This window comes from Ammospiza caudacuta, chromosome 10 (genome assembly GCF_027887145.1).
Source record: "Ammospiza caudacuta isolate bAmmCau1 chromosome 10, bAmmCau1.pri, whole genome shotgun sequence".
NCBI classification, from domain to species: domain Eukaryota; kingdom Metazoa; phylum Chordata; class Aves; order Passeriformes; family Passerellidae; genus Ammospiza; species Ammospiza caudacuta.
The window spans coordinates 9891497-9919171 of NC_080602.1; the positions used below are offsets into that span (position 1 = coordinate 9891497).

General features: G+C 51.1%; 1 protein-coding gene across 1 annotated transcript in view; it reads right to left on the bottom strand.

Moving 5' to 3' along the window:
• The window catches only part of ZNF609 (zinc finger protein 609), a 59668-nt gene that overhangs the window by 8456 nt on the left and 23537 nt on the right, over positions 1-27675 (bottom strand). Inside the window, exon 3 of the mRNA XM_058811290.1 lies at positions 4137-4362. Within this exon, the coding sequence (XP_058667273.1) occupies positions 4137-4362 (226 nt within the window). The remainder of the gene's footprint in view (positions 1-4136; positions 4363-27675) is intronic.

Below are 27675 nucleotides of genomic sequence, written 5' to 3' on the forward strand. Positions count from 1 at the left end.
AATTCAGGTGGAAATGCCAGAAGGCTTGATGGATTAACAAGGAACTCTTGGAGAAACTCAAACACACAAAGGAAGCCTGCAGCTGGGGTAACCCACAGCTAAGGGGCTCAATGACTTGTGTGCCTTGATTTTCACCAGCAACACCTGCTCCAGCCACACCACCTGATGGAGGAGGCAAAGACAGGGACTGGGAGAAGGAAGAACACCTGTAAGAGAAGTCCAAGGTGTGTAAATCCATGAGACCTGATGAGACCTCACAGTTCCCATGAGAGCTGGCAGAGGAAGCATCTAAGCCACTACCCATTGTATTTGAGAAGTCTTTGCTCTCACCCTCCCATCTTCTCCATTCTATCCCTATCTCTTGCATTTCCCTGCTGCTCCAAGCAAGGACACGTCCACTGGCATGTGGCAACCCTGGGCAGGCTTGTGCTCCACCATACCTTCATGAGAAGTTTGCAAAAGGACAATCCAAATGTCTGGTGCACAGAAATCTGAGCCGTGGGTAACCTGCCACTGACACCCCAGCAAGGAGCTGGAGGAAGGGATGTCCATTGTGCTGATGTTTTCCAGGTGCTGCCACACCATGATCCTCATAGCTCAGAGGGTTTGTGTTTGTTTTGCTGGGATCAGCACTGGTGTGGCACCATGGGGAGGTGACAAGGTGACATGATCCAAGCCAGGTGACACCAGCTTCACTGAGGGGGATGGAGGAGAGCTGGCAGCTCGTGAGGCAGCCAAGAGAGCAATGCTTCCTGGTGTGATCACATCAGATAATCTGTTCCTCGGTTCCTGAGGATCAGAATTACACACAGCAGCACCAGAGGAGTTCCCAACACAGCTGCTCCCCACTGAAAGTGTCCTGATAAAACACATCCCTGTGCTAGCCAGGCTCAGCAAAGGGACAGTGTCACCAGCATGGCCACAGGAGAGCAAGAATAACAGTGTCACTGCCAGCTAGACCAGACCTTGGGCCAACACCAGCCTGCAAAGGTGGAGGAGAAGGTGGACCCAGCCCAGCGACAGATGGTGGGGAGCCCTCTGGGATGGCTTTAGCAAAGCTCATGGACTCATGGCAGATTTTCTAGTGGGACATGAGGACAAAGTTGGTTCAGGGAAGAAGGACATCATGAGGTTCACTGGAGCTTCACACTCCCATCTCAGATGGACTTGTCCTTCTTGCCTAGCTTACCCTTCCAAGCATTGCCAGGCTTTGGCTTTAGAAGCTTTTCTCTGTGATTTTGCAGACCCACATGGAGAGGAGCAGGCTGGCTTCAGGGAGATCTTAAGAGTCCTTTCCAGAGCCTGAAGGGGATCTCTAAAAGAATGCTGAAGAGGGATTTTTGCAAGGCCAAGAAGTGACAGGCCAAAGAGTAATGGCTTTAGCTGTAAGAGCGGAGATTTAGATTGGATATTAGGAAAAAAATTCCTTCCTGGCAGGATAGTGAGGCCCTGGAACAAGTTTCCCAGAGAAGCTCTGGCTGCCCCATCCCTAAAAGTGTTCAGTGGGACTTGGATGGGACTTGGAGCAACCCTGGCTAGTGGAAGGTGGGGGTGGAATGAACTGGTTCCACAGCAGGGGCTGGAATGAACTGGGCTTTAAGGTCCCTTTCAAACTAAACCATTCCTCAGTTCAGTGATTCTAAACTTGATTCAAGCCAAGAGCTGCTCCACTGCTCTGGGGTCCTTCCAAGCAGTCCAGTGAGGCTGCTACATCCCAAGGAGCAAGGGGAGAAATTGATCCCTCTGGAGATATTGAGGAGAGTCTCCAGATGCTTTGACTTTGCAGACATGCCCTTGGTGTAGCTTTCTCCTCTGTATCCTTTGGGCAAGGGGAGATGGCTGCTGCATCTCTGGACATTTCACAAGCTCCAGCTTCCAACAGCCAGATCCAGCACCACGCTTGACTCTATCTTTGACAAGGGGAAGGCAGGGGAGAGATGCCAGGCAAAAACCAGTTCTGGCTCCCCCCGCCTTTACAGTCAAGGACAAGAGATGCTGTGTTACTGGAGCCAAGGCATGCAGCAGACCCAAAGAGACCAAAAGCAGTATCAGGGCTTTTTGTGCAGGACTGGATGTGAAATCCTTGCTCCCACCAGTGGCAACCATCAGCAGCTGGCAGAGAAGCATCTCTGTGCGAGTTCACTGAATTACCACAGACTAAAAATATCTGGGCTGTGGGAAATCACAGGACACCTCCAAGGCATGCTCCGAAATGGTGGCTGCAGAAGCCAGGGGCAGGCACGGAGCTCCACGGTGGGGTGAAGAGCAGCAGAAAAGAACAGCAACCACTCCCTTGGCAAGGCCTCCCAACCAGGAACTGGCAGGGAGGGATGTTTCTGTGCTCCCTGCCTCAGGGATGCTCAGTTCATCCATCCTGGCACGGCCACTGTGACCCTCTTCTGATTTCCACCCAAAACCACCCTACAAAGTCCAAGCTTTCCCAGCTTTGCTGCTGCCCATGGGGTTCTCCAGCAGCCCTGGGATTTTCAGGGAACTCTGCACCTCCAGGGCTTTTGTGTTAAGGGAAGTCACACCAGGACAACAGGCTGATGGGGCTGGGGAGATGGGGGAGCCCCACAAGTGAAGGGTGCCCATGTTCCTTTGTGCCGCTGTGTTTCCCAAAACCCAGCCCAGCTGTGCCTCAGTTTCCCCAGCTGAAGGTGGTGTATCCTACAAAGTGACCAGGCTCTTGGAGACATTGATCACACAGTGCTGGGGAGGTGGTAGATGAGTGCAGACCTTCCACAGATTTCTTTGGAGCAGATCCACCCTGCAGATCCCCTGGCCCTGGGATGTGCAGAGCAGGACTTCCAAACTCTCCTGTTTTGTGTTTCTTCTCACAGGTCTAACATGTGACATCCTTCTGCTTTGGAGCAGCAGAATAAACACACTTACAGCTCCCAGCTGCCTCAACCAGGGTGATTTTTTTTCCTATATGGAATGGATGGTAAAGGAGAAGAGTGCCAAGGTCCCCATCCCAAGCTAGACACCCCAGTCTTCCCTGGCATGGTCCATCCACTGCTCTCTTCCCAAACAGCTCAGGTGCTATTTCTCAATATGCTTTTTCCAAGCAGCCACAGCAGCACCTGGTCCTGTGCCAACCACGGTTTCCAAACCAGTTTGCCAGCAGGAAGAGAGAAAAGGCAAACTGGGCCAACTCCCAACTTTACAAAGCATGGAACAAGAAGAGAACCTCACTGGAAGCAGATAATGGGAATGGAGGTTTCAGCTCAGCTTCCATCCCCAATAACAGTCTCAGTGAGGAGTGGCTGGGATAAAGGCCAACAGCTTCATTCTCTGCACAGAACAGCAATGGAAGAGTGGGAGCAGATGTCCAAGAGGAGCACATGGATACCTGGCTGAGATGACCCAACAACCAGCCTCCACCACCACTGCTCTCTCCCACCTTTGTGCTTCTGGACTGTTTCTGCTTCCACACACAAACACAAGGAGTTCCCCCCATGCCTCCCAAGGCAGAAACCTCCAGCATCCCACTCAGGCTAGAGGGAAGGCCAAGTTCCAGCACTTGCCATGGGCCACTGAGCCACCTATTCATCCCTGCATTCCTTGGCAGAGCCCCAAGAGCAATGAAAACCCATCAAAGGACCTGGGAAAGCAAACCAAGCTGTGCACGGATGAGATGAGCTCCAGTGGAAAAAAAAGATTGGATTGGCTTGGCAAGAGAGGCGAGAGGCTGATCTCCCACTGAGTCGATTTTGAGAGCTCCACTGGGGTTTTTTAATCCAGCAGGAGATTTCTGCCACCTCCCAGGGTTTGAGTGTTTTTGTGACAGACCTGCGGGTTGCCAAGCAAAAATGAAGTCAACTCTGTCGAATTCCCCTGCCGGCTGGCACGGCCTTTCCCCTGGCACCTCCAAAACAAGTCAGCTCTTGTCCAAGGGCAGAGAAATGGCAGCTTAGATTTTTGCCTGCTGTCTGGGCAAAAGGATAACGCAACACATGGGGCTGATGCAAATATTGGCCCATTACTCCCTTTACTGGACGGATTATGGCCTGCTCTCACACGGCTCCTCTGTCCTGACCACCCAACTGGTGGCAGGAAAGCCCAGGACAGCAGGGACATGAGAAGGAAGGGACTGCCACAACTCCCCTGTGATGAAGCTCCATGACACTCACCATCCTCTGTCTCCTGCCAGACGATGCCCTCCAGGTTGACGCTGGTGCCAGGCTCGCAGGGGCCCAGGCACTCGGGCTCGGTGGCCAGGGCCACGTCGCACGTGTTCACCCCCACCGAGCGCGTGCGCACCATGATCTGCTCGCACGGCGACGAGATGTCGTTGTTCACCACGGGGACGAGGAGATGCAAGGGCAACACTGCAGGCGTAGAGACTGGAGATTCCATCTGCGGGGAAAAAGAGAAATGTGGTCATTGTCAGGAATACTGCTGGTAACACAGCAAGGAGAGCAAGTATCAACAGATATTTACATTTCTGGAGAACCTCAAGCTCAGAACTGCCACCTTCAGTTCACGTCCCACACGCCATCAGAGGACAAGGATCTCGCAGGGCTCTGCTGCCATGCCCATGTAACCCTGGGGAGCTCTGCAGTCACAGAGATCACAGCCAAAAGTCCTTGTGCAGGAGATATCTGTGCTCCTGCTTGAAAGAGCTCGTGGCAAGTTCCTTCCCCGACGGCTTCTGTAATCATGCCCGCTGAGGATGCCTCTTGGCTATGGCTCAGATGTTAATGCAGTCAATGACTTTGGACCCCACGGCTCCCTAGAAGAGCTTCTGCTCAACCAGCAGGACAGGACAAACGAGTAGCAGACTCCCTCTGGCACCCATGAAAGCCAACATCCTTCTCCTTCCAGAACCACCTTGTGACCACCTGCAGACACAGGCACTTGGATCATATCCCTCTTCCCTATGCAAGTATCTGCTTCAGAGCCTGATCCAGCCATTGTGCTCTCTTTGCACACAGAAACCAGATCCCACAGCCAGAGCTGGGCTTGGAAAGCCAACAAGCCAACATGCCAAGTGGAAGCCCAGCCAAGCAACCCTGCTGCTGAGAAGCCAAGGCCCTTGGCCGCTCTGCCACGCAGGCAGATTACAGCAGTGTCAGGAGGAGGATGGCTGATGGGCTGATTCTGTGGCTGGCCAAGGCAAGGTGGAGACCTTCTCCTCTTTGGGGCTCATCAGCCAAGCCAGCCACGGCCAGCCACCCCTACACCTTGGCTTGAGAGGACCTGCAGCAAGGGGCGAGCGGCTCCTCTTCAGCTGAGACTTCCCCTCTTCACCATTTGTGATCTTTAGGCACTGGGCTACCTCAGAAGAGAAGCAGACTGAGGAAACCCATCACATCCGCAGCAAGTGCTGACCTGAGTTCCTGTTTCAAGCAGGCAAAGATTCCTCTAGAGCACCCAGTTGCACTCCCAGACCCTCGGAAACTCTTCTGAGGGAAAACAATAGACCTGGAGAGCCCAAGTTTGTGGTTACCAAGTGTGGACATGGGCACCAGCCCAGCCCAGCTGCTGACTCCCATCCTGGTCCTGACCAGCTGCAAAATTTCCCTGCTCTCTCTCTTGCTCACACATCTCCCTCCTTCCAGCAGGGGAAACAACTCCAGCAGAACCTTGCATGTCCAACCCAGCCTGCCCCACCCGATGGGGTAACCACAGCAAGCGCCTGGAGCATCACATCTCCCCACCAACTGCTGACCCACAGATTCTCTCCACAGCCCTGGTGACACAAATCTCTAGGCAGAGGAGCAGAGATGAGGACATCACATCCTGGCTCTGATAGGGCAAGTGGATTTGCTTTTCCAGCAGAACACAAAGCACCTTCTGTCTGCAGCCCTCTCCCTGTATTGCATCCATCCTCTCTCTAGACAGCTCATCAGAGCAACATGCAGCCCACCTGGCACTAAAGATGGCCTGGAGGTCTCTAACAGCAGTGGCTGGACCCCACAGTGCCCTCCTCAGCAGCACAGCTTGTCATCCACAACCACCTCCAATCTCCCAGCAACAGAACCAGCTCTCCTCCAGGAGCCCATCTCCAGACCATCCACCTCCAAGGCTGCCATAGGGCCAGTGGCCCAACTGCACCCCATGTGATTCAAGAAGGGTGGTTTTGGCATAAAACCGCCCCAGAAGGCTGCCAGAGGAGCTTCCAGAAGACTCCCACAGGAAAATCACCCCCCAAAACACAGCAACCTCATCAGCACATCCAGGGCAAGATGCTCCAAGGAAGTGGGATGCTTCTTAGAAGGGGTTCCTCAATGCCCCATTCTGCAAAACACACATCAGTCACCAGCAAAGGAAGAGCCAGGGAAGAACCAGGGTGGTGGGCAGCAGGAAGAGCCCAGGGAGTGGCAGGGATCACTTTCCCCCATTGCCCAGGGAGTGGAGGCTGTGTGTGCATGTTGGAGACCTGCTGAGACCGTTCAGCTTCCTTCCACTCTGCAACAGAAACCACAGCGCAGCTCAGGAGTGTTTAATTACAGTTCCAGCTCTGCTAATTATTGCCCGGTCACATTCGTAATCTGCATTATGCCATGGTGCATAATAAGCAGCTCACTGAGATCTCTAATAAGCAAGGCAGCTTGATGGGATTTCATATCTCACCCTGCTCTGTAATAAGCAGCCTCTTTCAGCAGCTGTGGGGAGACAAGGCGGCTCTCCTGCTCCCTTGCCCCAAGCTCCAGAGCAAAATAAAAAGGTTCAGGATGGTTCTTCAAAGGTGAGGGCAGGAGCAGAGGTTCTCCGCTGGGACACAACCAAAACAAAACAACTGAAAGCCATGCTGGAGGAAAAGACACATGGATCAATCCCTGAAATTCAGCTCCCCCTCTGTGTGTGCCTTATCTCTCATTGCCATGATCTTTTCACCCTCCAGCTTGCTGAGCAAGGTCAGGAGATGCAGGATGGCTGGGAGAGCCCTGCATATCATGGGGCAGCTCCCCTGGCTGCTCTTCCCCTTGGAGGGAGAGAGGGAGCCTGGGGCAATGCTGGCTGGGGGTGGTGGGCAGCACTCACGCCCCACAGCAGTGCATTTCACATCACCTCCAGGGCTGTGCTAACCGAGATCCCCAGCTCCAAAAACGAGCACTGTACCTTCTGGCCACCCCCCATACCGCTTTTAGGCCCTAACTACCCCTTGCAGAAATAAAATTTCTTTCTCTTTCCAAGCTCTTAAGATGAAATACCGGCTGCACTCAGACTGCTGGAGGAAGCTGGTGTGTGTGCAGGCAGCCCTATGGGAGTGAGATGGGGTGAAGCTGCAGTGTGCCAGCGCTGGCCATCCGTGTCCGCCCGCCGCTGCCTCCCCTGCTGAAAGCCCTTTGTGTTTGTGGCGGAGGCTTTCCCATCACGAGGAACGTGCTCTCACCAGCGCCGAGGACACAAGTGGAACGGAGCCAAGCCCGGGCGGCAGCGGCCGGCACAGCCTCTGCTCGCTGGGGGAAAAGCAAATCCACCCAGAGTCCCCAGCGATGCCAACGGCGCCGTGGCATGCCAGGCTCTGGGGGATAATTAAATCCTACCCCTCGTTACAGCCACCCCCAGGAAGGTGCAATGGGGTGCCACAGTGGGTGCTGGCATGGAGAGATGCACACAGAGCAGTGCCTGCCATCTTAGCAGCACTGGTTAGTGCATCAGCCGCCCTCAAGGGGACAGAACAGCAGCAATTATTAATGAGAGAGTGAGAAGAGGGCAAACCAGAAATAAAAACACTCCACTGGTTTTAATGTCATCTAGACCACCCATTCATATTTATGAGAATTTTGGTTTGTCCTCAATAATAAAAGTCAGGCAAGAAAAATGCATTTTGGAGTGATAAAAGCCAAAAGCAAAAACTCCCGAGAAGAGCAACTAGCAGAGATATTATGCAGTGCATTTCCAAGGGCAGAGAGGGTGTGAAGGTCCAGATCTGTCAGCAGAACTCAGGGTGAGACCACCAAAGCATGTGAGATGGTTCTAGGCTCCAGCGTATCCCCACATGAAGAAGCTATGCAGCACCATGTACCATTTTTCTCACCTACAAGGTCCTTTCACTCCTGCAGACACAGAGACAAGAAAAGCCAAGAGGGAGCTTTGTTACTAGTCACAAACTCATGACTCTGTGTCAGAAGACAGAATATGGACCAAAGGTGCTCCATCACAGGAGCATTGCTCTCAACACGTCCCATGTCACTGATCAGCTCAGCTCAACATTTGGGTGCTCTGATGTTTTCACTCCTGTCACTACAGGGAGCAGATCCACCCAGGTGGCAGGCATCTTCAGTGGGCATCTCTAGACCCCCCAAACCACAGCACCACAGTGCCTCTTCCCCTCTGCTGACCTTGGAAGGAATTTCAAAGAGTCTTCTCCAACCTGACCCCCAAAGCTGGGTATGCAGAGCCTAAAGACAAAATCCCTTTGTTGGCTCTGGTGCCTACTATGTCTGTAATTCCATCTTTAATCCACCTGCAAGCAGAACTCCCAGTCACATCATCCCAACAACATCATCCCAACACACTGGAGGTACAGGCTCCAGAAGATCCCCATCCCAAACAGTGCAGGTGCCACTTAACCCTGACTGTTTGCTGGCTGGATTTCTCCAGCAAGAAAGCAGCCAACAAGAGCTTCCAACAAACACCCACATGCAGGGAAATAATGGTGGCACAAGCGTCAGGTCCAAGGATGGAGCCAGGAGGGTGGCCTGGGACACTGATCCCAATCCTGCTGCCCATTGCTCTCCCCTCTTGCTGTAGCAGGAAGTTGAGGTTGCTGACATCAAGATGTGAAAAAAGGATTCTGTTCTAGACAAAAGTCTACCTTTCCCTGGATAAACACAAGCTCAAATAAACAAAGCCAGTTATTTCTACAGGCCACAGGAACACTTGGGGAATATATGGGTTCCTTAGCTGGCAAATCTGAGCCCACAGGGCAACAGGGCAGTTGCTCTAAGAAAAAGAGATTGACATTTGTGACAGCCCTCCCTTATCAAGAAGCAGTAAATGCCACAAGGAAGGATTAATGCTTCCATGTGCTTCCATCTGTGCAGAATGCAGTGGGTTCAGCATTGCACTCCCTGAGTTTGCCACTCAGAGAAGACAAGTGAGTGTGGGACCTCCTGGCCAGCACCACCACCAAAGAGCCAGGCAATTCAGATGGGAAGTAAGGAGTTTTAAGGAGCAGAGATCCCAATTTCCCAGCCCCAGGGCTCTCAGCATCCCCCTAAAAACATGCCAAGAGAGGCCAATTCCCCACCACTCTCCTTCACAACTTGTTCCCAGTGCTCATCACCATCTGCTTCCACCCATCAGACTTGGGATTCATGGCATCTCCCAGCTGTGGGGCTGCTGATGCCAAGGTGTAATGGGAATGCACGACCTACAAAAGGTGCCTCTGTGTCCCTTCCTGCCCATGCTCCAGCTCTGAGATCCAGGGGGGGGGTTTGCCTCCATCCATGCAAACACTCTCCCTGGCCAGCAAGTCCCTGCAGAATGGCCAGAGCAGATGGTGGCCAAAAGGATGGCACAATGCAGCCCAGTGCTGGGGTTGGCAGCACATTCCCAACTCAGATCAGTTTTATCTGGGCACTTTTGGGCAGACCTGGCTGAGCAAGTCTGTTCTGGCCACAGGTGAGTGGGCCACAGGAACCAAAACCTGGAAGAGGATTACCTGCATAAAGCTCCCAGCCCCACCACCAGCACCACCAAAACCACATCCGGTCACAGTTAATGGGAATATCAGGGTGAGCCATCCCACCCAGTGACACTGGAGGCACAACCTCCCACCATGCCAGTGCTGGGGGCTGATCCAAGTACCCAGCTGATGCAGACAGCTGGGTGCTATCAACCTCAGCCACACTGCTGGGGAAATGCAAATAGAACCCAGCATGACTTACGAGGAGCTTTCTCTCTGCAGAGGAGATGGGAATAAAATCACTGCTTGAACACAGCCTGTCTTATCTCAGTGCTTGCAGCATTTTGAGATCAAGAGGAGGCAGACACCGCAGAGGCACAGCCTTGCATATTACTGTGTCTCCAATAAAGCCAGGAATAGTATCCAAGGCAGACGTGCTGGCACCAAGTCACCTGCTCCAACCACTTACAAGACTATCAGATCTGCTCCTGGAAGGGAAAAAAAGGTGTCTCCAGCAGGAGAGAGGTAGTGAAGAGCAGTGATGAAAGGGGACAGGTGACATAAGTGAGAGACATGGGAAAGAAATCCAAGCTGGGACCTCTGTGCATCAGTCCCACCACATGTCAATGGGTCTCCATTCTGCCTCATCAAACACTGATATCCCACAGATGGGCCACAGGTCTCCTCATTTATTGAATTAAAATGTGAAGCAGCTCAGTTGGTGGGGAAAAAGGGAAAGATCCCATGTGGAAAAGCAATGGAGATGCATCTGGGTCATAGCAGAGCAGAAACTATTAGAAACATAGAGCCTGACCACAGATGGCCACAAGTATCCTTCACAATGACCAACCCAGCCTCCAGCTCCTTCTTCAGCACTGCTGCTGCCATGGTCAGCTGTCATCCTCACCTCTGGCAGTGCTGCCTGAGCAGGAAAGCTCTAAAGACAGCAAGTGACTTCCCACTGGGAACCCAGGTCCCCCATTACACCCCACAACCTATACCCACCCTTCTGCCAACACAGCCAACCATCACAGATGCATGCCTGGCTTCTCATATTTCTGTTTCCTACATCTCCATCCTCCAGCATCCCCTGCACTCCTGACACCAGCCATGTCTGCTGCAAGTCAGGTTTCTATGTGGAAGAACCACTGTGAGGGAAAGTCTTGCTTTTGCTATTTTTTTTCCACCAAAATAACCAGGCAGCTGCACCCGAGGATCCGAGCAGTGCTCAATAGCTGCCATTAACAGCACTTGCTGACCAGCACATTTAAGCAGGCAAAGGAGAACATAAAAGGTTTCACAGTGCCTCAGTGCATCAATCTCCTGGAGGGAGGATACAAATCTATGAGACCTTTCACAAACCACTGGCAGCTCCAGCCACTGTTAAGAGCCATCTGATAACCACCAGCTCCACAAACCTGGCCAAATGACACAGAGGCTGAAACAGCCAACCTACAGACATCCCTAAAACCCAAATCTGCAAGGCAGGCATGAGAAATCAGATGAAAAAGAAGGATTTTCATGGCAAGTGGCTTTAACTTGCCTACAGGGTCTGCCTTGTGCTACACAGCACACTGGCCAGCATCCTGAGCACCAAGCACAGACCCCACCACCCTAGGGATGAAAAACATATTGTAGAGTTTGGAATCTTCATTGCAACAGATCAAGAGATGAGTCTGAAAGAGGCTGGAAAAGCAGGCTCCTGGAGACAGCAAGAACACAAAAGTTACCAACAAACCTTGGCAAGGATCACCAAGCAAGGACTGCAAGCCAAAGCTGACACTCGGTAGGTCAGGGCTGAGGAAAGAAGCTGGCACAGCAGCTCAGCTCTCTGTTAGGGAATAACACAACTCCACCTGCCTGTCTCAACTTTTCCTTCAGTTTTTTCACCCATTTTTTCCTCTACCTCAGTCTCACCAATCTAAACCCCTAAAACATGGACAATGTGGCTGCTAGGCCTCCAGCAATTCATGTCAGGGCACAGCCACGTGTGCACACACACCCACAACCCTACATGCAAACTCAGAGCATTAATAATTTAATCACTTTTAATTAATGCTTATCCAGGCACAAAGTCCTTACCTTTGAAAAGCTGCAGTACACAGGAATCAGTCAGAGAGGGGAGACAGCTCGAGATTTACAAATCATTTCAGCACAAAATTGGATTCTTGTAAATACAGAGGGAGAAGATGGATCCATGACTCAAAGTAAAAATGAGCTAGGCTCAGACCTGTCTCATCTAGGATGGGTTCCTCTGCTTGCTTGGTGCACAAGTCCAGGGACCAGCTTTGTCCACATCCATCCCAAAAGCCAGTGCCCACTTGCAGGTGAGAGTGGACAAAGCCACCACAACCACTCTGTCACTGTAGACCCATGGTAGACAACACAACCACGTGCAGGGATGTGGTTTTATCACATCACTAAGACACCAACTTTTATACTCATAAAGCACAAGAGTTGATGTGGTAAAAGGCCCTGGTGTTTTCAGAGCAGAGCTGACAAAGAAGAGATGGAGTGTAGGGTAAAAGATGGGCTTTGTTTGGGGGTGTTTTGATCAACCAAGCTGTGAATGTGGTGTGGGACAGCTGGACCTTCCACAACAGCCAAAGCTGTGGCACTGAGTTGTGCCTCCAAGGCCTCAAAGAGGGCCAAAAGCAAGTCCCACTCACATTCAGAGTCCCTGTGCAAGAAACTGGGGGAATATGGAGTTACAGACATACATAAAACAGCCAAGCACCAACCCAAGGTGATCCTTTCAGTGACCTGGAGGGGATCATCTCCAAGATGCCATCTTAATATCCCAGAATGGTTTGGCTTGGAAGGGACCTTAAAACTTATCTCATTCCATCCCCCTGCCACGGGCAGGGACACCTCTCACTGGTCCATTCATGACAGAAAAGGACAAAAGAGACAAACTGAAGGAAGTTCAAAGAAGAGGCACAAAAATAACAGGCTGAGGGGATTGGTTTGGAAGAGGAGATTAGAAGAGCTAAATATGGATAGCTTGGTTCAGTGACAGCTATGTGGGGACACAGCCATAATCTACAAATACATGGGGGATGAAAACATCAAAGGAGAGAGAGGAATTACGCAGAGGATGATGCAGAGGAGCAAGGAGGAAATGGGATGAATCAATGAGAGGAACGTTTAAGACAGACATTGGCCACAGCTTTCTGGCAGGGAAACTGTTCCTAAGTATACCAGTATTTTCCAAGTGAGAAAATCCTTCATCCTTCCCTTGCTCTGCTCCTTCTTTCTTTCCTACAACCCTCCATTAATATCATACAACATACATCACTGCCCACAGCACCTCCTAAATGCTGCTGACACCCCAGATCCACCCCGTGCCAGGCTCTGAATCCCCAACAAGTCACATTCCAGGTCTTCCCAAGACACAGCAGCAGCTTCTCCTTTTAGAGAGCCAACATCCAGCAGCTTTGGAACTGCCCAAGTTCAGATTAGATTTGCCAGGTTTTGGCAGGGTTTTACTTAAATTTTGGCAGAGTTATCTTTTCTTGATGTTCCTCCACACTGCAACCATGATAACAAGCATCTCTGACAAGAGAGCAGCTTCAGCTCTATGATCCACCTCCACACCTCCATGGCTGGACCAGGAGGTTCATGGCCAAGCAGATAAGAAAAAAAATCCTTCTCTTATCCCATCCATCTCCCAGCAAATGGCAGTGGCAAGACGGAGAGTTTTCTAAGCAGTTCTCGTGCACAATAAGCTGTCTGCCCACAGCTACAAACAGCATTTGGTCCTGAAGGGCCTGTGGATCATAGATGAGAAGCCAAGCCAGGTGCTCAGGGCTCACACCTGTAAAATTTGTTTAGGGAAGGGCCGGGAGGGAAGGAGACAGTGCTCAGTCCCTGCAAAGCAGGGTGCACCTCCTGAAGCACCCACACAGCTCCTGGAGGAGGTCTAGCACTGGGAGGGCACCAGAGTACCACAGCTGTGACACCATGGTGGCACCATGAGAAGCGCTGTGTCCAGACCATGGGGTGCACACAGCAATGGACTGGGGGAAAAAGAGGCAAATCCATTCACTGGATGCTTCTCCCAGAGAATTTCCATCACATCCCACATACACCATGAACACCAGAGCATTTTTACACATGGGTTGTAGCCAGGTATTGGCAGCTCCTGGAGAGGCTCGATTCCAGGGTGAGACACACATATTTCAGATGCAACAAGCAGCAAAGTCTAGGATGAGTTTCAGATCTATTTATCCCTCAGGCAAAAGGAGACATCTTCCTTCCATCTATTTAATATTAAAAACCTGCTTTGGTATGATGTGCACGTCCCAGCCCCTGCAGGCTGCACGTTTAGGAAGCCGCCCACTTGGCTCTCATCTCCTCTTCTTTGTAGGTTTTGCTCCAGTTGCCAGGAGAGATCCTGGTGCTTTCCAGACACAAAGCCAGCTCTGTTCCATGGCCTGATGGGGAGGTTACAAGAGAAGAGAGAGCAAGAAATGAGCCCAATCACATGACACACAAGAATGTGGGTGAGGAAGATGGTGTCACCACGTGTCTCATAGCAGTGGCCACAGAGAGGGGACTGGTGTCTGGAATGTGCCTCTGTCTCCCAGCACACAAGAGGGAAACCTCAAGCTAACACAGGAATGACAAATGTGCTGTGTCCCATGACTGCATCACCCCCGCTCCCCAAACCCCAGTTTTTCAGCAAATTCTTTCAATCATGCTGTTTTTAAAAGAGTCAATATTCCTATTCTGGCCAATAAATGCTGGGTTCATCCCAACCCTTCAAGCAACAGTTTGCACCCATGTCCATCAGCTCCCATCAGGAACATGCAGGACACAGCAAATGCCACAGAAGTTTTTAAAGCCAATTCCTGAGGTTTTATAAATTACTGAAATCAAGATGCTGCCTGCACAGAACAGTGCCCGGACACCGACCCCAAAGCAGCACAGCATGTGCTCATATTGCCATGAAATCTCTAGCCGAGTTGCAAGAGGAGCAGGAACGAGCTTTCCACGTGAACCCACAGGCTCCCATCACCTACCCTCACTCCAGACTTTAATTCCAGCCTCGAGGATGAAAAGCAGTTTTCCTGTCCTTGGCTCAAATGCCTCTTGGTGCCTCTGCTCTGATCACAGAATCACAGACTGGTTTGTGTTAGAAGCAATCTCAAAGCTCATCTAGATCCAAGCCCCCACTGCAGGCAGGGCCATTTGCCAGGAGGAGGCAGAGCCTGTGCTCCTGTGGGAGCCAGTGCCTGGCTGCAGGACACAGCTGGGCTGTGATGCCTGAAGGTCTCACCTGGCAGGGTCTGTGCTGACGAGCAGCAGCCGCCAGCGGTCGAGCAGCACGGCTGGGGAGGATCAATGGCTCCCTGCAGAGAAGCTGAGCAGCCAGGGAGCAGAGGAGCTGAGCCAGAGCCAGGCCAGAGTGTAACTCATCACCTGCAGGCCACCTACAGCCAGGGAGCACTGCAGCCACAGTGGGGCTTTCAGCACATCCCAGGGAGCAGAGGGAGCTTTGTGATTCGCATCACAGGACTGTGCCGCTCGCAGCCATGCTCTCCTTGAGAGTGCTTCACATAAAAATAGAAAAATAGCTTCAAGTAGCTGCTTCATCAGCTCCTCTGGACCACACCAAGGGGAAGAGCTTGCATTGAAATCCAAATCAGCCTCCACCAAACAGGGATGGATGCTGACACCACCCATGGCTAAAGCTTTCTGTTAGTCCAATTAAGCTCCAGGAAGGTTTTTAGCCTCTAACCTCACATTTCTCAGGCTATGTGCTGGGACACCCACGGGTCAGCAAATTCCAGCTAATGAGAAATTGTTCCCCTTTGCCACAAAACAAAGCAAAATGAGAGAGAAAACAGTCACCACTGAAAAAACACCATCCAATGCCAGCAGTCGCTATGCTTCCTTCCACCCAGCAGCACCTCAGACAGCACACAGACATGTCAAAATGAGATGCCAGGGGCTGGTGGGCACACAGATCAGGGAGTAGCAGGGCCAAGTTTATATTCAATCAACACTGGATTTTTAGCTGGCATCTCTAAAATAAGGCAAAGATGCTGCTGGAGTTAGACTCATCATAAGCAAGCCCAGATCTCCATAAATTTCATTTCTTGCCCTGCCAGAATTTCTTTGATTCTTCAAATTTCCAGCCAGCTATGGCAGAGAAATCCTAATTGCATGAGGAAGAGTGGAATGATAATAAATAAGGAAGTTTTAGCCCCAAGCTTGCGTATTGGGGTTTGCTGGCCACCACAGACCCAAACCTGGCCACACATGATTAAAATTCAACCATTCCCCTGGGGGCCAGAGGGACCACGGTGCTGTCAGCTCCAACAGGCAGCCCATGGAGGATAACACAAGTTGTGTTTGGAAACACACAACAGAGTCACAAATCAGAGCCTGGAAGGTTTTTATGCCCAGCAAGAGGGGCATAAATAGAGGGCAGGAATGGGGAGCCAGTGCTGGCCTGGGAAAGCAGCCATGAGCTCAGCAATGGATTAGCCCACAGTGGTCATTAAGCACCCCTTGCCTGCATGCCAAGGGTCCCAGCTGCAGAGAGCTCTTCCAAGGCAAGAAAAGTCAACAAGGAGCCAGCATTGGGCTCAACAACCTGCTGGCTGCATGTTTCCATCTCCTCTCCTGCCTTGGAGAAAGGTGGGAGGGATCAGGGAGCTCCACATCTCCTCTCCAGGGCTCTCCCTGCCCAATAGTTAGCTTTGAGGGATGATAAAAGAGTCACTTTGACCAAGAAATGCTGAGGGTTTGGGGTCACATGCATAAAAAGAATGTCCTTAGCACAGGGGAAGCCACCATCCCACAGCTCCACATTTCCAGGTTCTTTGGGAAGACAGTTCCACAGTATTTCTTGGCATTTAATTCTTAATTAGTGACATAACTCTTTTTTATAGTCTTTTATATAGGATCTTGGAAAGTTAAAACAAAAAAAGAACAACAAAAATACAAAGGCAGGTAGGACAAGCAGGACACCAGAATCCCTCCCAGGAATGCCACTTGCTCAGTGCCATGATCTAATGGAACCCTGTAAGAGACAATTCCTCATTATCAGTGGGACAGTCTTCCAGAGCCTACTCTGGAAGTTCCACAACCCCTGCAATGGGTTTCCAACAGTTTTTGATACCTCTGCTCCAGCCTGAAGCAGCCAAAATGCATTTCTGTCAGTAATAAACCCATCTGACCTTTAATCACACTGTCTCTCCTGGAAACACACAGGCAGCATGTCCATACACATCCTGTACTCCTGCTCATACCTGAGGAAAAGGAACAACAGCTTTTTATTGATAATAATCACACAAGATGTTGTTTGGACAGAGAGAGAAGGTTCCCACAGTGCCAATCAGCAGCTCTGGGATGGCCAGGACATGCTAATGAGCTGCTGGTCTGCAGGTTGGGGATAGGAAAGCAGGCACTGGCCAGGGAGAACCAGGGCTTTGCAAGGCAGGAAAATGTGCATGAAGGCAAGGTGATGGATGGATGGATGGATGGATGGATGGATGGATGGATGGATGGATGGATGGATGGATGGATGGATGGATACTTGTGCAACCCCTGTGCTCAGAGTGGTGTTGGCAGCAAAAGTCCTCACTGCTCACCCTTCCCATCATTTGGGATCTCTGCCAACATCTGACCTGATGCTGGCTTTTCCCAAGCCAAAGCAGGGGAGTGGTGCCTGTCTGAACACCATCCAGGTGTTCTCTAGAGCAGAGACCATGGCAGTGTCCCCTAAACATCACATAGCTCACGTGGGGACAACCAGAGAGCTTCCCAAGGGCCTTCAAGAGGCTGCTGGCAAAGGAGAGGGGCACAGCTGATACGGCACATCCCAGAGATGCTTCTTGGCCAAAAAAAACCAAACACTGGCATTTGAAGGGCAGTGTCTCAGAGAAGGAAGCTGATGGCTGCAGGGATGAAAGCCTGAGAAAAGCTGCATGGGCACTGAGAAAGGACCTAGGGCTGGGAGGGGCTCAATGGGATTAAACAGTTGAAACTTGGTAAAAAGCCTAGAAATCACTCCTTTGTCATGGAGGAACACGAAAGGACAGGAGGAATAAGGGGACCTGAAGAACCCTCCTGGATTTGGTAACAGTAGCTAGGCAAATAAGTAACAAACAAGCCTGGGAAAAGCCAAGGAGATGCACCAAACTAAGTGGAGAAGCACAGACATCCCAGAGGAGCAAGTGAAAGCCAGAGCTGGCACGCAGCTGGAGTCATGCCGAGGACACCGCCTTGGGCAGCGCTGTGCAGGCAGGGAGAGACGTGGGAGGCAGCTTGGCAGAGGGAAAAAGCCTTTCTCCATCACATCAGCAACTTCCCTTCCCACCCAGAGAGGAGCAAGTGCCCTCTCTGCCCTCTGTGCTGGCAGTCTCCACAGCTCCTCACAGACTGCTGGGATCCTGTTCCTTGAGCTGAGCATCTCCCATCTCCTGGAGCAGGGCGCTGGCAGCAGTGGCTTCTCTCTGAGGATACCTCCAGGAATGGGGTGTTTGGCACCCCCAAAGGAGCTTTCACTGCTTCTGCAAAAAGGCTCAGCAGCACAGACCCAATTTCCAGCATGTGGCTGCTCCCAGGGCAGTTTGGGAATGAGCACAGCAGAGCAGCAATGACCTGGCTAAGTTGAACCCCCATAAACCAGAAACCTGATGCACCCCATGACTGAGCACCAGCACTCAAAACCCAGAAAACCCACCCTTTACCACCAATCCTTGGTGATAAAGACTCAGGCCATTATCAGGAGGATTAGGCAGGAGAGTCCTGGTGTCCATAAGGAGCCATGCTCCCCAGCACAAGGAACACAGCAAGACAGCCATTTATCCAAGTTATTTTCTCTGTCTGAGGAATGACATAAAAGGGGGTGAGGGACTGGACAGAAGCCTGCCCTGCCTCCCTGCCCTGCACAGACACTGACTGCAAGCTCACCCAGTGGCAAGGAGCCATCCAGAGCCCTGCAGCAGATATTGAATTTGCCAAGAAGCTGAAGAGAAAGAGGCACAAGGCACGGGCAGCAGCAGGCAGTGATTTATGGAGCTGCTGTGCCTTCCCAGGTCACACATCCACAGGAGTCTCACCTCCTCCGTGGGCCAGCAGCCAGGCTGATTATCTGTCATATGCTACAGGATGCAGTGCCAACAGCCCAGCTCAGATCACCCAGCTTGCTAGCAAAAAAAAAAAAAAATAATAAATACAACCCTGTAGATCCACGTGACCGGCTTTTGCTCAAGCCCATGCTTGCTGGTGGTAGGAGATCATCACAGCAGCCTGCAAGGAAGCAGGTAATGCCTGGAGGCTGACCCTCACCAGAGCTCCTGGAAAGCACAATGGCAGCTGGCAGCAGGAGCAGGGCTCATGGGAGCTCTCTGCAGCAGCCTGGCATCTGCCCGTGGGTCTTCTCCCTCCTCAACTCACCCCAAACCCAGCCCTAGGGTTTCTGTGCTGTTACAGGCATCAGGATAGAGCTGGTTGCTCCATTAATCCCAACACTGGTGCAGAGCTACAAAAGCAGGAAAACAGCCTGTGCAAAGAGGATGCTCACAGGGCTGTGTGCACAAGCCACGTGCCTTTTACAATTAGCCCCTGCTGACAAATGCGCTTTTTTCCCAAAAAATCAATTTTAAGAAATCAATTTTTCAGAAATTTAGATTTAATATGGTATTTCCTCCAAATCCTTTTTCCTCTGGCAGACCTGAGGGATAAGCTGAGAACCACCTGCACTCAAGTCACCGAGCTGAATCACGGCAGCCTGAAGGACACGAGCTTCTGGAGCTGCCTGCTGCCAACACTGCATTAACCTTTTTTTCCCCTTCCTTCTGTTTTACTGAGTAATTCCCAGATGCAGCCACTCAGCAGCAAGATGCCATTCAATACTCCTCAGGGAGTCTCAGGGCCTTTCCTCCCACTGGGATCAACAGTGGAAAAAGGTTTGTGGTTCTTCTATGACAGTCTTGTAATGAGAATCCCATAAATTCTGAACTGTATTTCATCAGGAGTTTGTAAGGGAGAAACCAAATTTCACAGAAGAGAAACTCAAGACGTGGGTTGAGACTTAGAGAAACCAATTTTTTGTTCTCTTGGATTCTGCCAAATGCCTCGGAGGATGTCAACTTTTGAAGGAAGGGATATTCAGAGATCCTCCAACAAAGATGTACAACACCTGAAGCTCCTAACCTAATCACCAATGAAAATACGGCCCAAAACATTGACCAACCTTGTGTTTTTACAGGAACAAACAAATCCAAAAGAGCCAAACAGTCATGACTGAGAGCAAAACAGCAAAGATGTGAGAGTTTGGGTGCAGACAGGTGAGCATGACCACAAAAAAGCTTTACTCTTATTTTTTTAGCCCATTTTGGCCCCATCAGCTGCATGTTGAGCTTGTGTAGACAAGACACAGGACCAACACACTCTGTCCCACAGGACAGAGATGAGACTTCACCCACATGCAACCTAAGGAACATACTCCCATCTGTGACTTCAAAGCACCTGAAACACCTGGACCCCCTCATTAGCTAATCCAGAACCTGAGTGTTTTTACACCTCAGATGTACCATGGAAGGCCACACACATGCATGAGCCATCCATTGCTCCACAGCCACGGTGAGAAGCCTGCAGTGCCAGCCAAAAGTGGGACCTGGAAGGACCAGAGGTGATAATCTGGGAACAAAAATGGAACTTTGGGGTTGTGAGCCAGGCTCCGTCCCAGCCCAGCTTGCGTGCTAGAATTTTAAGAAGGGGTTGTTTGCTAACAGCTTAAAGGATTTATGGGAAGGATTAACCATGGCTTTGCTGATGAGGGAACCAGTGGCAAACTCAGAGCAATCCCAGGAGCATGGGGAGAAGCTGGAAGAGGACAGGGAAAGGGCAGATGAGCCTACAACAACAAAAACAACAGGGACAGTTTGTTTTGCACAGTGAACTCAACCGGGAGCAGCTCTTCCCAGCATTACCAGCTTGGTTTGGTGCCACCAAACACGGGACAGGCAGCTCTGGAGTCCTGCCTTCACAGAGATGGATCACTGGGTAACTGGAGGTGCCCAGGAGCCATACAAGTGAGAACATCACAGATCTCAGCCATGAGGAAAGGTGCCCAAAAAGAAGAGAGTGCAGAAGGTCTGGAGGGGAAGGACATGGTGCTCTGGAGGTGGGGGAGGAGGGAAATCCTGCTGTGAGCAGCAGGCAGCAAGGAACCACAGATCCACAGCACTGGAAAGCTTTGTGCTCTTGCTTAAGAACTCTGTGAAGTGTCTACAACTGAATCAGGCTTATATCCAGGTGAATAACACAGATAAAAAGCAGGAGGCTACAGATCTGCTGCTGACTGCCAGAGGAACACAAACCTGGAGGGGTTTGCTCCAGGAAGCACGGGATGCTGGTTACCAGGAACACACAGAGACAGATCAATGGACTTGTCTGGCAAGCTGGAGCCCAGCAACAAGGGCATGTTCCAGCTGTGAGCAGCTAATCCACCCTCTCAACCCAGTGCAGCTGCTCAGCAAACAAGCACGGTCCCCTTAAGAGAAAGCACAATCAGCCCAGATTTAGCTGGAAGAGGGTGGGGATATCGCTGAGCTCCAAGCCATGGTCTGAACCTTATCTGCTGCTTTAATACCTATCAGTGTTGATACAGATTAAAGGATTAGTCAGGATTACTGAAGGCAACCCCCCTTGGCCCAAGGCAGTGAGGATGGGCATGGGTGCAGTGCAATTCCAGCCCTCCCCTGTGACCACAGCCCTTTGTTGCACCCTTGAAGAGAAGGAGCCTGAGAAACGTCGGATGAGAGGCTCTCCATGAGCGATGGCAGCCTCAAAACAGACACAAGGGAGTGAGACTGGGCTCCCTGGGAAGAAAATAAACACTCACCAGCCAGAATCCAAGTGGGAGTCAGGTTTGTTGTCCCTACAGTTGCCTACCAACACAGCAAGCCTTCATGGACCAGCACCACCACCAGAAGAAACCACCCCACCACAATCCACCCATGGCTGTTTATTCCTGCTGTGGTCCAAAGTCCTCTTTTCCTAACAACAGGCATTTGTGGACTGTCAGGAAACTGCCTGGTTAAAACCTGCTTTCGATGCCACTCAGCACAGTTTTTAATTGGATCATGTCCCTGACCCAATTCCCCACATGGTTGCACAAACCCTTGAGCGTCCATGTGGGAAGGGGTGGCCAGGAGCAGCCAGGACACTTCCTGGGGGAGCAGCAAAGCTCCAGGGACTGCACAAGGAGGCAGGAAGGCTCCTGTGCCCGGGTTTAGGCTGAACACAAACCTGTGAAGAAGCTCTCCACTGAGATCCCCCATCTTCCAAGAGATCATCACCAAATCATCACTAGCTATATCCAGAGAGCTTGTTCATAAAACCTGGCTGGGCTGAGAGTGGTTTAGGACAAAGGCGAGATGATGAGGTGAGTTTAAAAGACCCTTCCAACTCAAAGCAGCCTGTGAATCTATGAAACACTAATGGAACCACACCTGGCTCCTCCAGCTTTCTTGCTTCTTGCACCAGGACAACAGCAGGGAATGGCAGAGGCACTGAAGCTGTCAGCAGCAAGAAAACAGACAATGTTGGGGCAAAGACCACAGAGAAGGACATCACTGATCTGAAATGATTACCTGCCAGAACCAAACTCAGCTTACAGAGCCACAAAAAAGCTTAGGTTGGAGGGGGCCTTAAAGCTCATCCAGTTCCAAGCCCCTGCCATGGGCAGAGATACCTTCAAACTTCTCCAGGTGGTGCACTCACATCCATGTGTCAACATCCCACATCCTGCAGGGATTCAGGGATGAAACTGTGCATCAAGCCTCAAGCCCAAGGCAGTCCCCCTCTGCATGCCCACTCCCCCCAAACCATCTCCTCTGTAGGGTGAAGCCCAGGCAGCTGCTTCAGCCATTAGTTTCTTCCCATTAAACACTACCAGGCTGCACACAGCTCAGGAAGGAACGTGGAGCCCTGGCCACAAAAGATACACCCAAATAAAAGACTCTTTTCCCCTGTGCAGAGAAGATATAAGTAAAGGAGAAAACCAAAATTTTCACCAAATTGGTCACACTTCACTCAAAAGCACACACACGGTACAATCACCTCACCATAAGAAACCAGCTGAAGACCTGCAGTGTTGGACATTCAAATGATATTAAAAAGTCTAACTATGCTGAGATGTTAATTTTGGTCCCATAAAAGCAAGCAGGGTTCCATAAAAGCAAGCTGCACTGGGCATTCAGGGGCCAACAGCAGTAAATCTGACACTGGAAGAGCGTGCCAGCCCAGTGCCAGGGGGATTTGTAAGGGTGATTAAACCCTTACAAATTCTTGGCCCAGATGGAAGAGTGGCTACTTTCAGCCTCACTGGGTCAATGAGCACACAAGCCAGCTGGAACCTTGAGTGAGCCTCCAGAGCCAGGGCCCCCATCCTGCACCATGACCCCAGGCAGGAGCCAGAAGGGCTCCCAGCCAGCACTCATGTGTTCAGCCATCCTGGGGATTTGAGGAGCTCCACAGGCAGAGACACCAAGGTGGTTTTTGATGGTGTTTTCCAGAGTTGCTGTTCCTAGAGCCAAGAGAAATCCCTGAGTAGGAACACTGACCCACCAACACTATCTCCTCCAGGTTAATACCATAACTTCATGGAGTCAAGCCTACCAGAAGTAGGACTTGATGACCCTTGTGGGTTACTTCCAACTCAGGATATTCAATGGCTCATGACTTCAATCACCTGCTCACAGGCCATGGTGTGATTCCCAGGTGGGATACACAAGCCACTAGCCAAGAGTTTCAGACCAAGTCCTCCTGTGAGCATGCTTTTAGTAACAGTGCCTTGCTGATTGTGAATTAACTGAGCTGACCCAATCCCAGCTCCTTTGGGAGAGGCACAGGCAACACACAGCCCATACAAGTGTGTTAAGCTCCCTCCAGCAGCTCTGACTCTGCCCTTTAGGAAGCAGATGGCATCCAAACCATATTTTGCTTCAGGGCCACGCAAGTTTGGAGAACACATGCCGTGTGTACCTACATATCTCATCAAGGAAGAAGTTCAGCTCCCTGTCACTGCACAAGTTGTCAAACAAAGTCACAGCATAAGGACATGTGATTTTTAGCAAAAACACTGCCAGAAGGAGGATGACAAAGGGGGCAGCATCAAGGCTGCTGTGCTCTGCTGAGCTCAGCACCTCGGCAGGTGCTGAGAGTCAAACTACTCCAATGTGGCACCAACCTACTTTCAGATGGATCTTCATACAAAACCTCACAGATTATCTGCATCACACTGCCACCATCACATCCTCAGCACCTAAAGTTACACCAGCTATCACCCTCATTACATCAGCTTGTCACAGGAGATGCCAACCCATCCATGAGCAATCCATTGTGGGGTGTGAGGAAGATGGATGTGTGCATCAGCAGTGCTCCCATCAATCCAACCACACTGCATACAGATCTTTCCTCTCAGGGATTCTGCCTGGATTCTGACTCTCAGTCACTCAGCCACAAACTCCCCAAACTTCCCTGACTGCTATTAGATCACCTCAGGCAACACGTGACAAATTCAAACACTCTTGTGGAAAATTTATAGTCCTCCAACCCCCCAGCAGGAACAACAATCTGAGCATTTGGGGCTTCCTAGGATGGTTCTTCATGCTCACCCACAAATTGTTTTACAAGACAAAGTCCCAAGAGCGGTACTTAGTCTCAAGCAAAGATTATTTTTGGCAGCTTTATCAGAACACTTCTCACTCCCTTAATCTCTCCTTGGATGAAAGCACATTTAGGAAAACAGTCCAGATGCTGGAATATCAGTAAAACAAAAAGCAGTGGTACAATGCAGTCTTGAAAAGCCCTTTACAAATAAACACAACTTGGGGGGGTTTCTGCTCAGCAATTTCTGGTTTCTGCCAGGCCCACACTCATAAACCAGAACTACATGTTCCCCTCCCCAGGAATCAGAAAACAAAAGCTGCTTTGGGTTACCCAGCTGCAGGACACACATGCAAGAACTGCTCTTGCAACTCTCCTGCCCCTAAATGGTCAAGCTACTCATACCACTCCATGGATTTTTAATCAAATATTCCAAAACAACAATTTACAAAAGGAGTTACAGCTGAGACAAGAAAGATGTTATGGGAAACTCGCCATCAGCTCTAAGTGAGGATCTGGAGAGCTGATGAAATCTCCCCTCACAGCAACAGGTTTGTCCACTCCTCACACATCTCAGTTTGAAACTGGACATCATCTACAAGGACTTTGAACCTCCTAGCAGATTTCTCACTCCCAAGAGCACCCACCAGCAACAGCTCAGCACCCCTGAATCACAGACCAGTTTGGGTTGGAAAGGATCTTCAAACTCATCTCTTCCCAATCTCCTGCCATGGGCAGGGACACCTCCCACTGGACCAGGGTGCTCCAACCCCCATCCAACCTGGTCTGGAACACATCCAAGGATGATGCAGCCACATCTTCTCTAGGAAACCTGTGCCAGGGCCTCACCACCCCCATAGGAAACAATTTATTCCCAATATCCCATCTAGCAGTGGGGAGCCATTTCCCCTTGTCCTAGCACTCCAGACCCTTGTCCAAAGTCCCTCTTCAGCTCTCCTCGAGACCATTTAGGCAGTCAAAGGGGCTCTGAGGTCTTCCTGGAGCCTTCTCTTCTCCAGGTGAACACCTCCAGTCCTCCCAGCCTGGCTGCAGAGCAGAGGAGCTCCAGCTCTCTGAGCATCTCCATGGCATTCTCTGGACTCACTCCTGCAGCTTCTGATGTTGGACCTCCAGACTGGAGGCAGCTCTGCAGGTGGGGAATCACCTGAGCAGGGCAGAGCCCCCTCCCTCCACCTGCCAGCTCCATTCCTCTGGATGCAGCCCAGGTTGGTTTCTGGGCTACAAGCAGACACTGCCAGGTCACATCCAATGTGCCACCCACCAATATCCCCAGGCCCCTCTCCCAGGGCAGTGCTCAATCTATTCTCCACCCAGCCTGTTTTTGTGCTAGGGATGGCACCAGCCCAGGGCAGGACCTTGTACTTGGCCTTGCTGAACTTCATGAGCTTCACACAGACCCACCTCTCCAGCCTGCCAAGATCAACTCTTGAAGAAATCCAACCATACCACAAGAGTCTCTCGAACTCCAAGGACACTATCAGTAAAAATTACATCAACTCCTCCTCCTGAACCACGCTGGCCATCTCCAGCAGGTCTGGGATGACTTTCATCATCTACTCCCAGAGGACTCAGCCTCATTTCCAGCTGACAAGTCTCCAGCATTTTGAAGGTTTATTTTCCCCCTCCCCTCCCAGCCAGGGAGGGCAGGAATGCTAATGGCATCCCATTAAACGAGTCAGAAGAAACCCAACCCACCTGAGCCAAAGCCCTGTCTTTGCCCTTCCCATTCACTGGCAATCTCAGCGTGAAGGGTGGTTGTCAGAAGATTTCTTGGGTTTCCTTAAGTTCTTCTGCCAAGTTCTGATTAAAATCCTCCTAAGTGGTTTTCTCTTTATTCCATTTCCTAGAACTGAGAAGCAAAGCAGACCTGAGAGCAGCTCTGAGTGCTGGAGCTAACAGCCCCCAACACAGCCAAGCCATCTGAGTTTCCCACACTGGCTCATTAGGATCAAAAGGAAATTGAAAGCAACGCTCCTTCCATCTCCCATATCAGACCATCAGCTCCCAGAGGAGGCTGGGATTTAATGGCCTCACTCCCTGGCAGGAGGCTGGGATTGCTCAGCTGACAGAGGCTGCTGAGCCACCTCACTGGGTGCTGCTTCAGCATCATGTTTGAAACAGGTCAGCCAGGAAGGAACATTCCCAAAGGCTTTGGGACAACACACAACAGTGGAGCAGTGGTAAGGAGTAAAGCACTGCACTGTAACACATCTCCCTGCCCAAAAACATCCAATTTACTCCAGTCTCTCAGCCCTACTTGACATGCTCTGGTTCATGATGGTGACTTCAAAAGAGAAGGCAACCTCTCATCACAACCTCTCATCACAGGCTCCTTGTGCTACCACCTTGAGATTTGCACCAAACTGGATCCCCTCTTTGCCCAGAAAAATCTGTCTGCTTTGGTGGCCTGGAGGATGAAACCATTGGTTTCTTGCCCAGAAACAGGCACCTGCCAGTCTAGTCACTGGTTCCTGTGGCCGAAGGCTGGAGGCCATCAGGTCACCATGAAGATGGCTCCTGGTGAGGAGAGCCCCCTCCCCATCAGCAGGGAGATACATTTGGTCCTGGGGCTCAAGCACACTGTACAGGGGTGGTGCAAGGGAACCCCACAACAGCCTCTGTTCATACAAGAAAAACCAGAACCAGATGTGCTGCTGCCCTCTCTGCTGTGTCCTCCTCTTTTGCAGGGCCCCACACAGGGAGCTGCTCCTGCCAGAGCCAAGGCATTGCTGATGAGTGCACAGCCTGAAAATCCCAACACTTCCATTTTTTAATGCTGTGAACCTCCTCATGGTCCATGAGGGAACAGGAATACACTGACCCTACTGAGAGACCACGTGGACAGGACACACCCTGGTCCAAGCAGCTGCTGAGGGATCCATCATAGGGAACACCAACAGCTCCTGTTTTCTTGGTCTGGAGGAAGCAGCAGTGGGAGCACAGGCTGTGAGCCCCTCCAAAGCAGGGCCTCTTCTGGGACCTGGCTCTTCCACAAGCCAGGCAGTGATCTGGCAAAGCCATGGCCTATTTGGTCATGTTTGGGTGTGGCTTCACAGGCAACCTTGGCTTTTTGTATGCAGGATCCAAACCCAGTCTGAGAGCTAAACCACCTGCTCTCCCCACTACCAAGGGGCTCTGACTCTTCCCCCAGGTCAGGCAGCTCTTCCCATGGCCACAGGGGTTTGACCAAAAGGCTGGTTTCCTTCAAAGGGCCATTCATCACTCAGCCCCTCCAGCTCCCTCAGCCTACCCACAAAGAAAAGCATTAACAGCCAGCCTGTGAAACCATAAAACACTAATGCCCAAAGAGTTCCTGCACCTTGAAATGTAAATGCTGAGCAAAGAAAGAAACCTTGCTGTCAGCAAACCAGGTCCATGATACATAGACACAGTCACCTTCCTCCCCTGCAAGCCACAGAACAGCAAACAGCCCT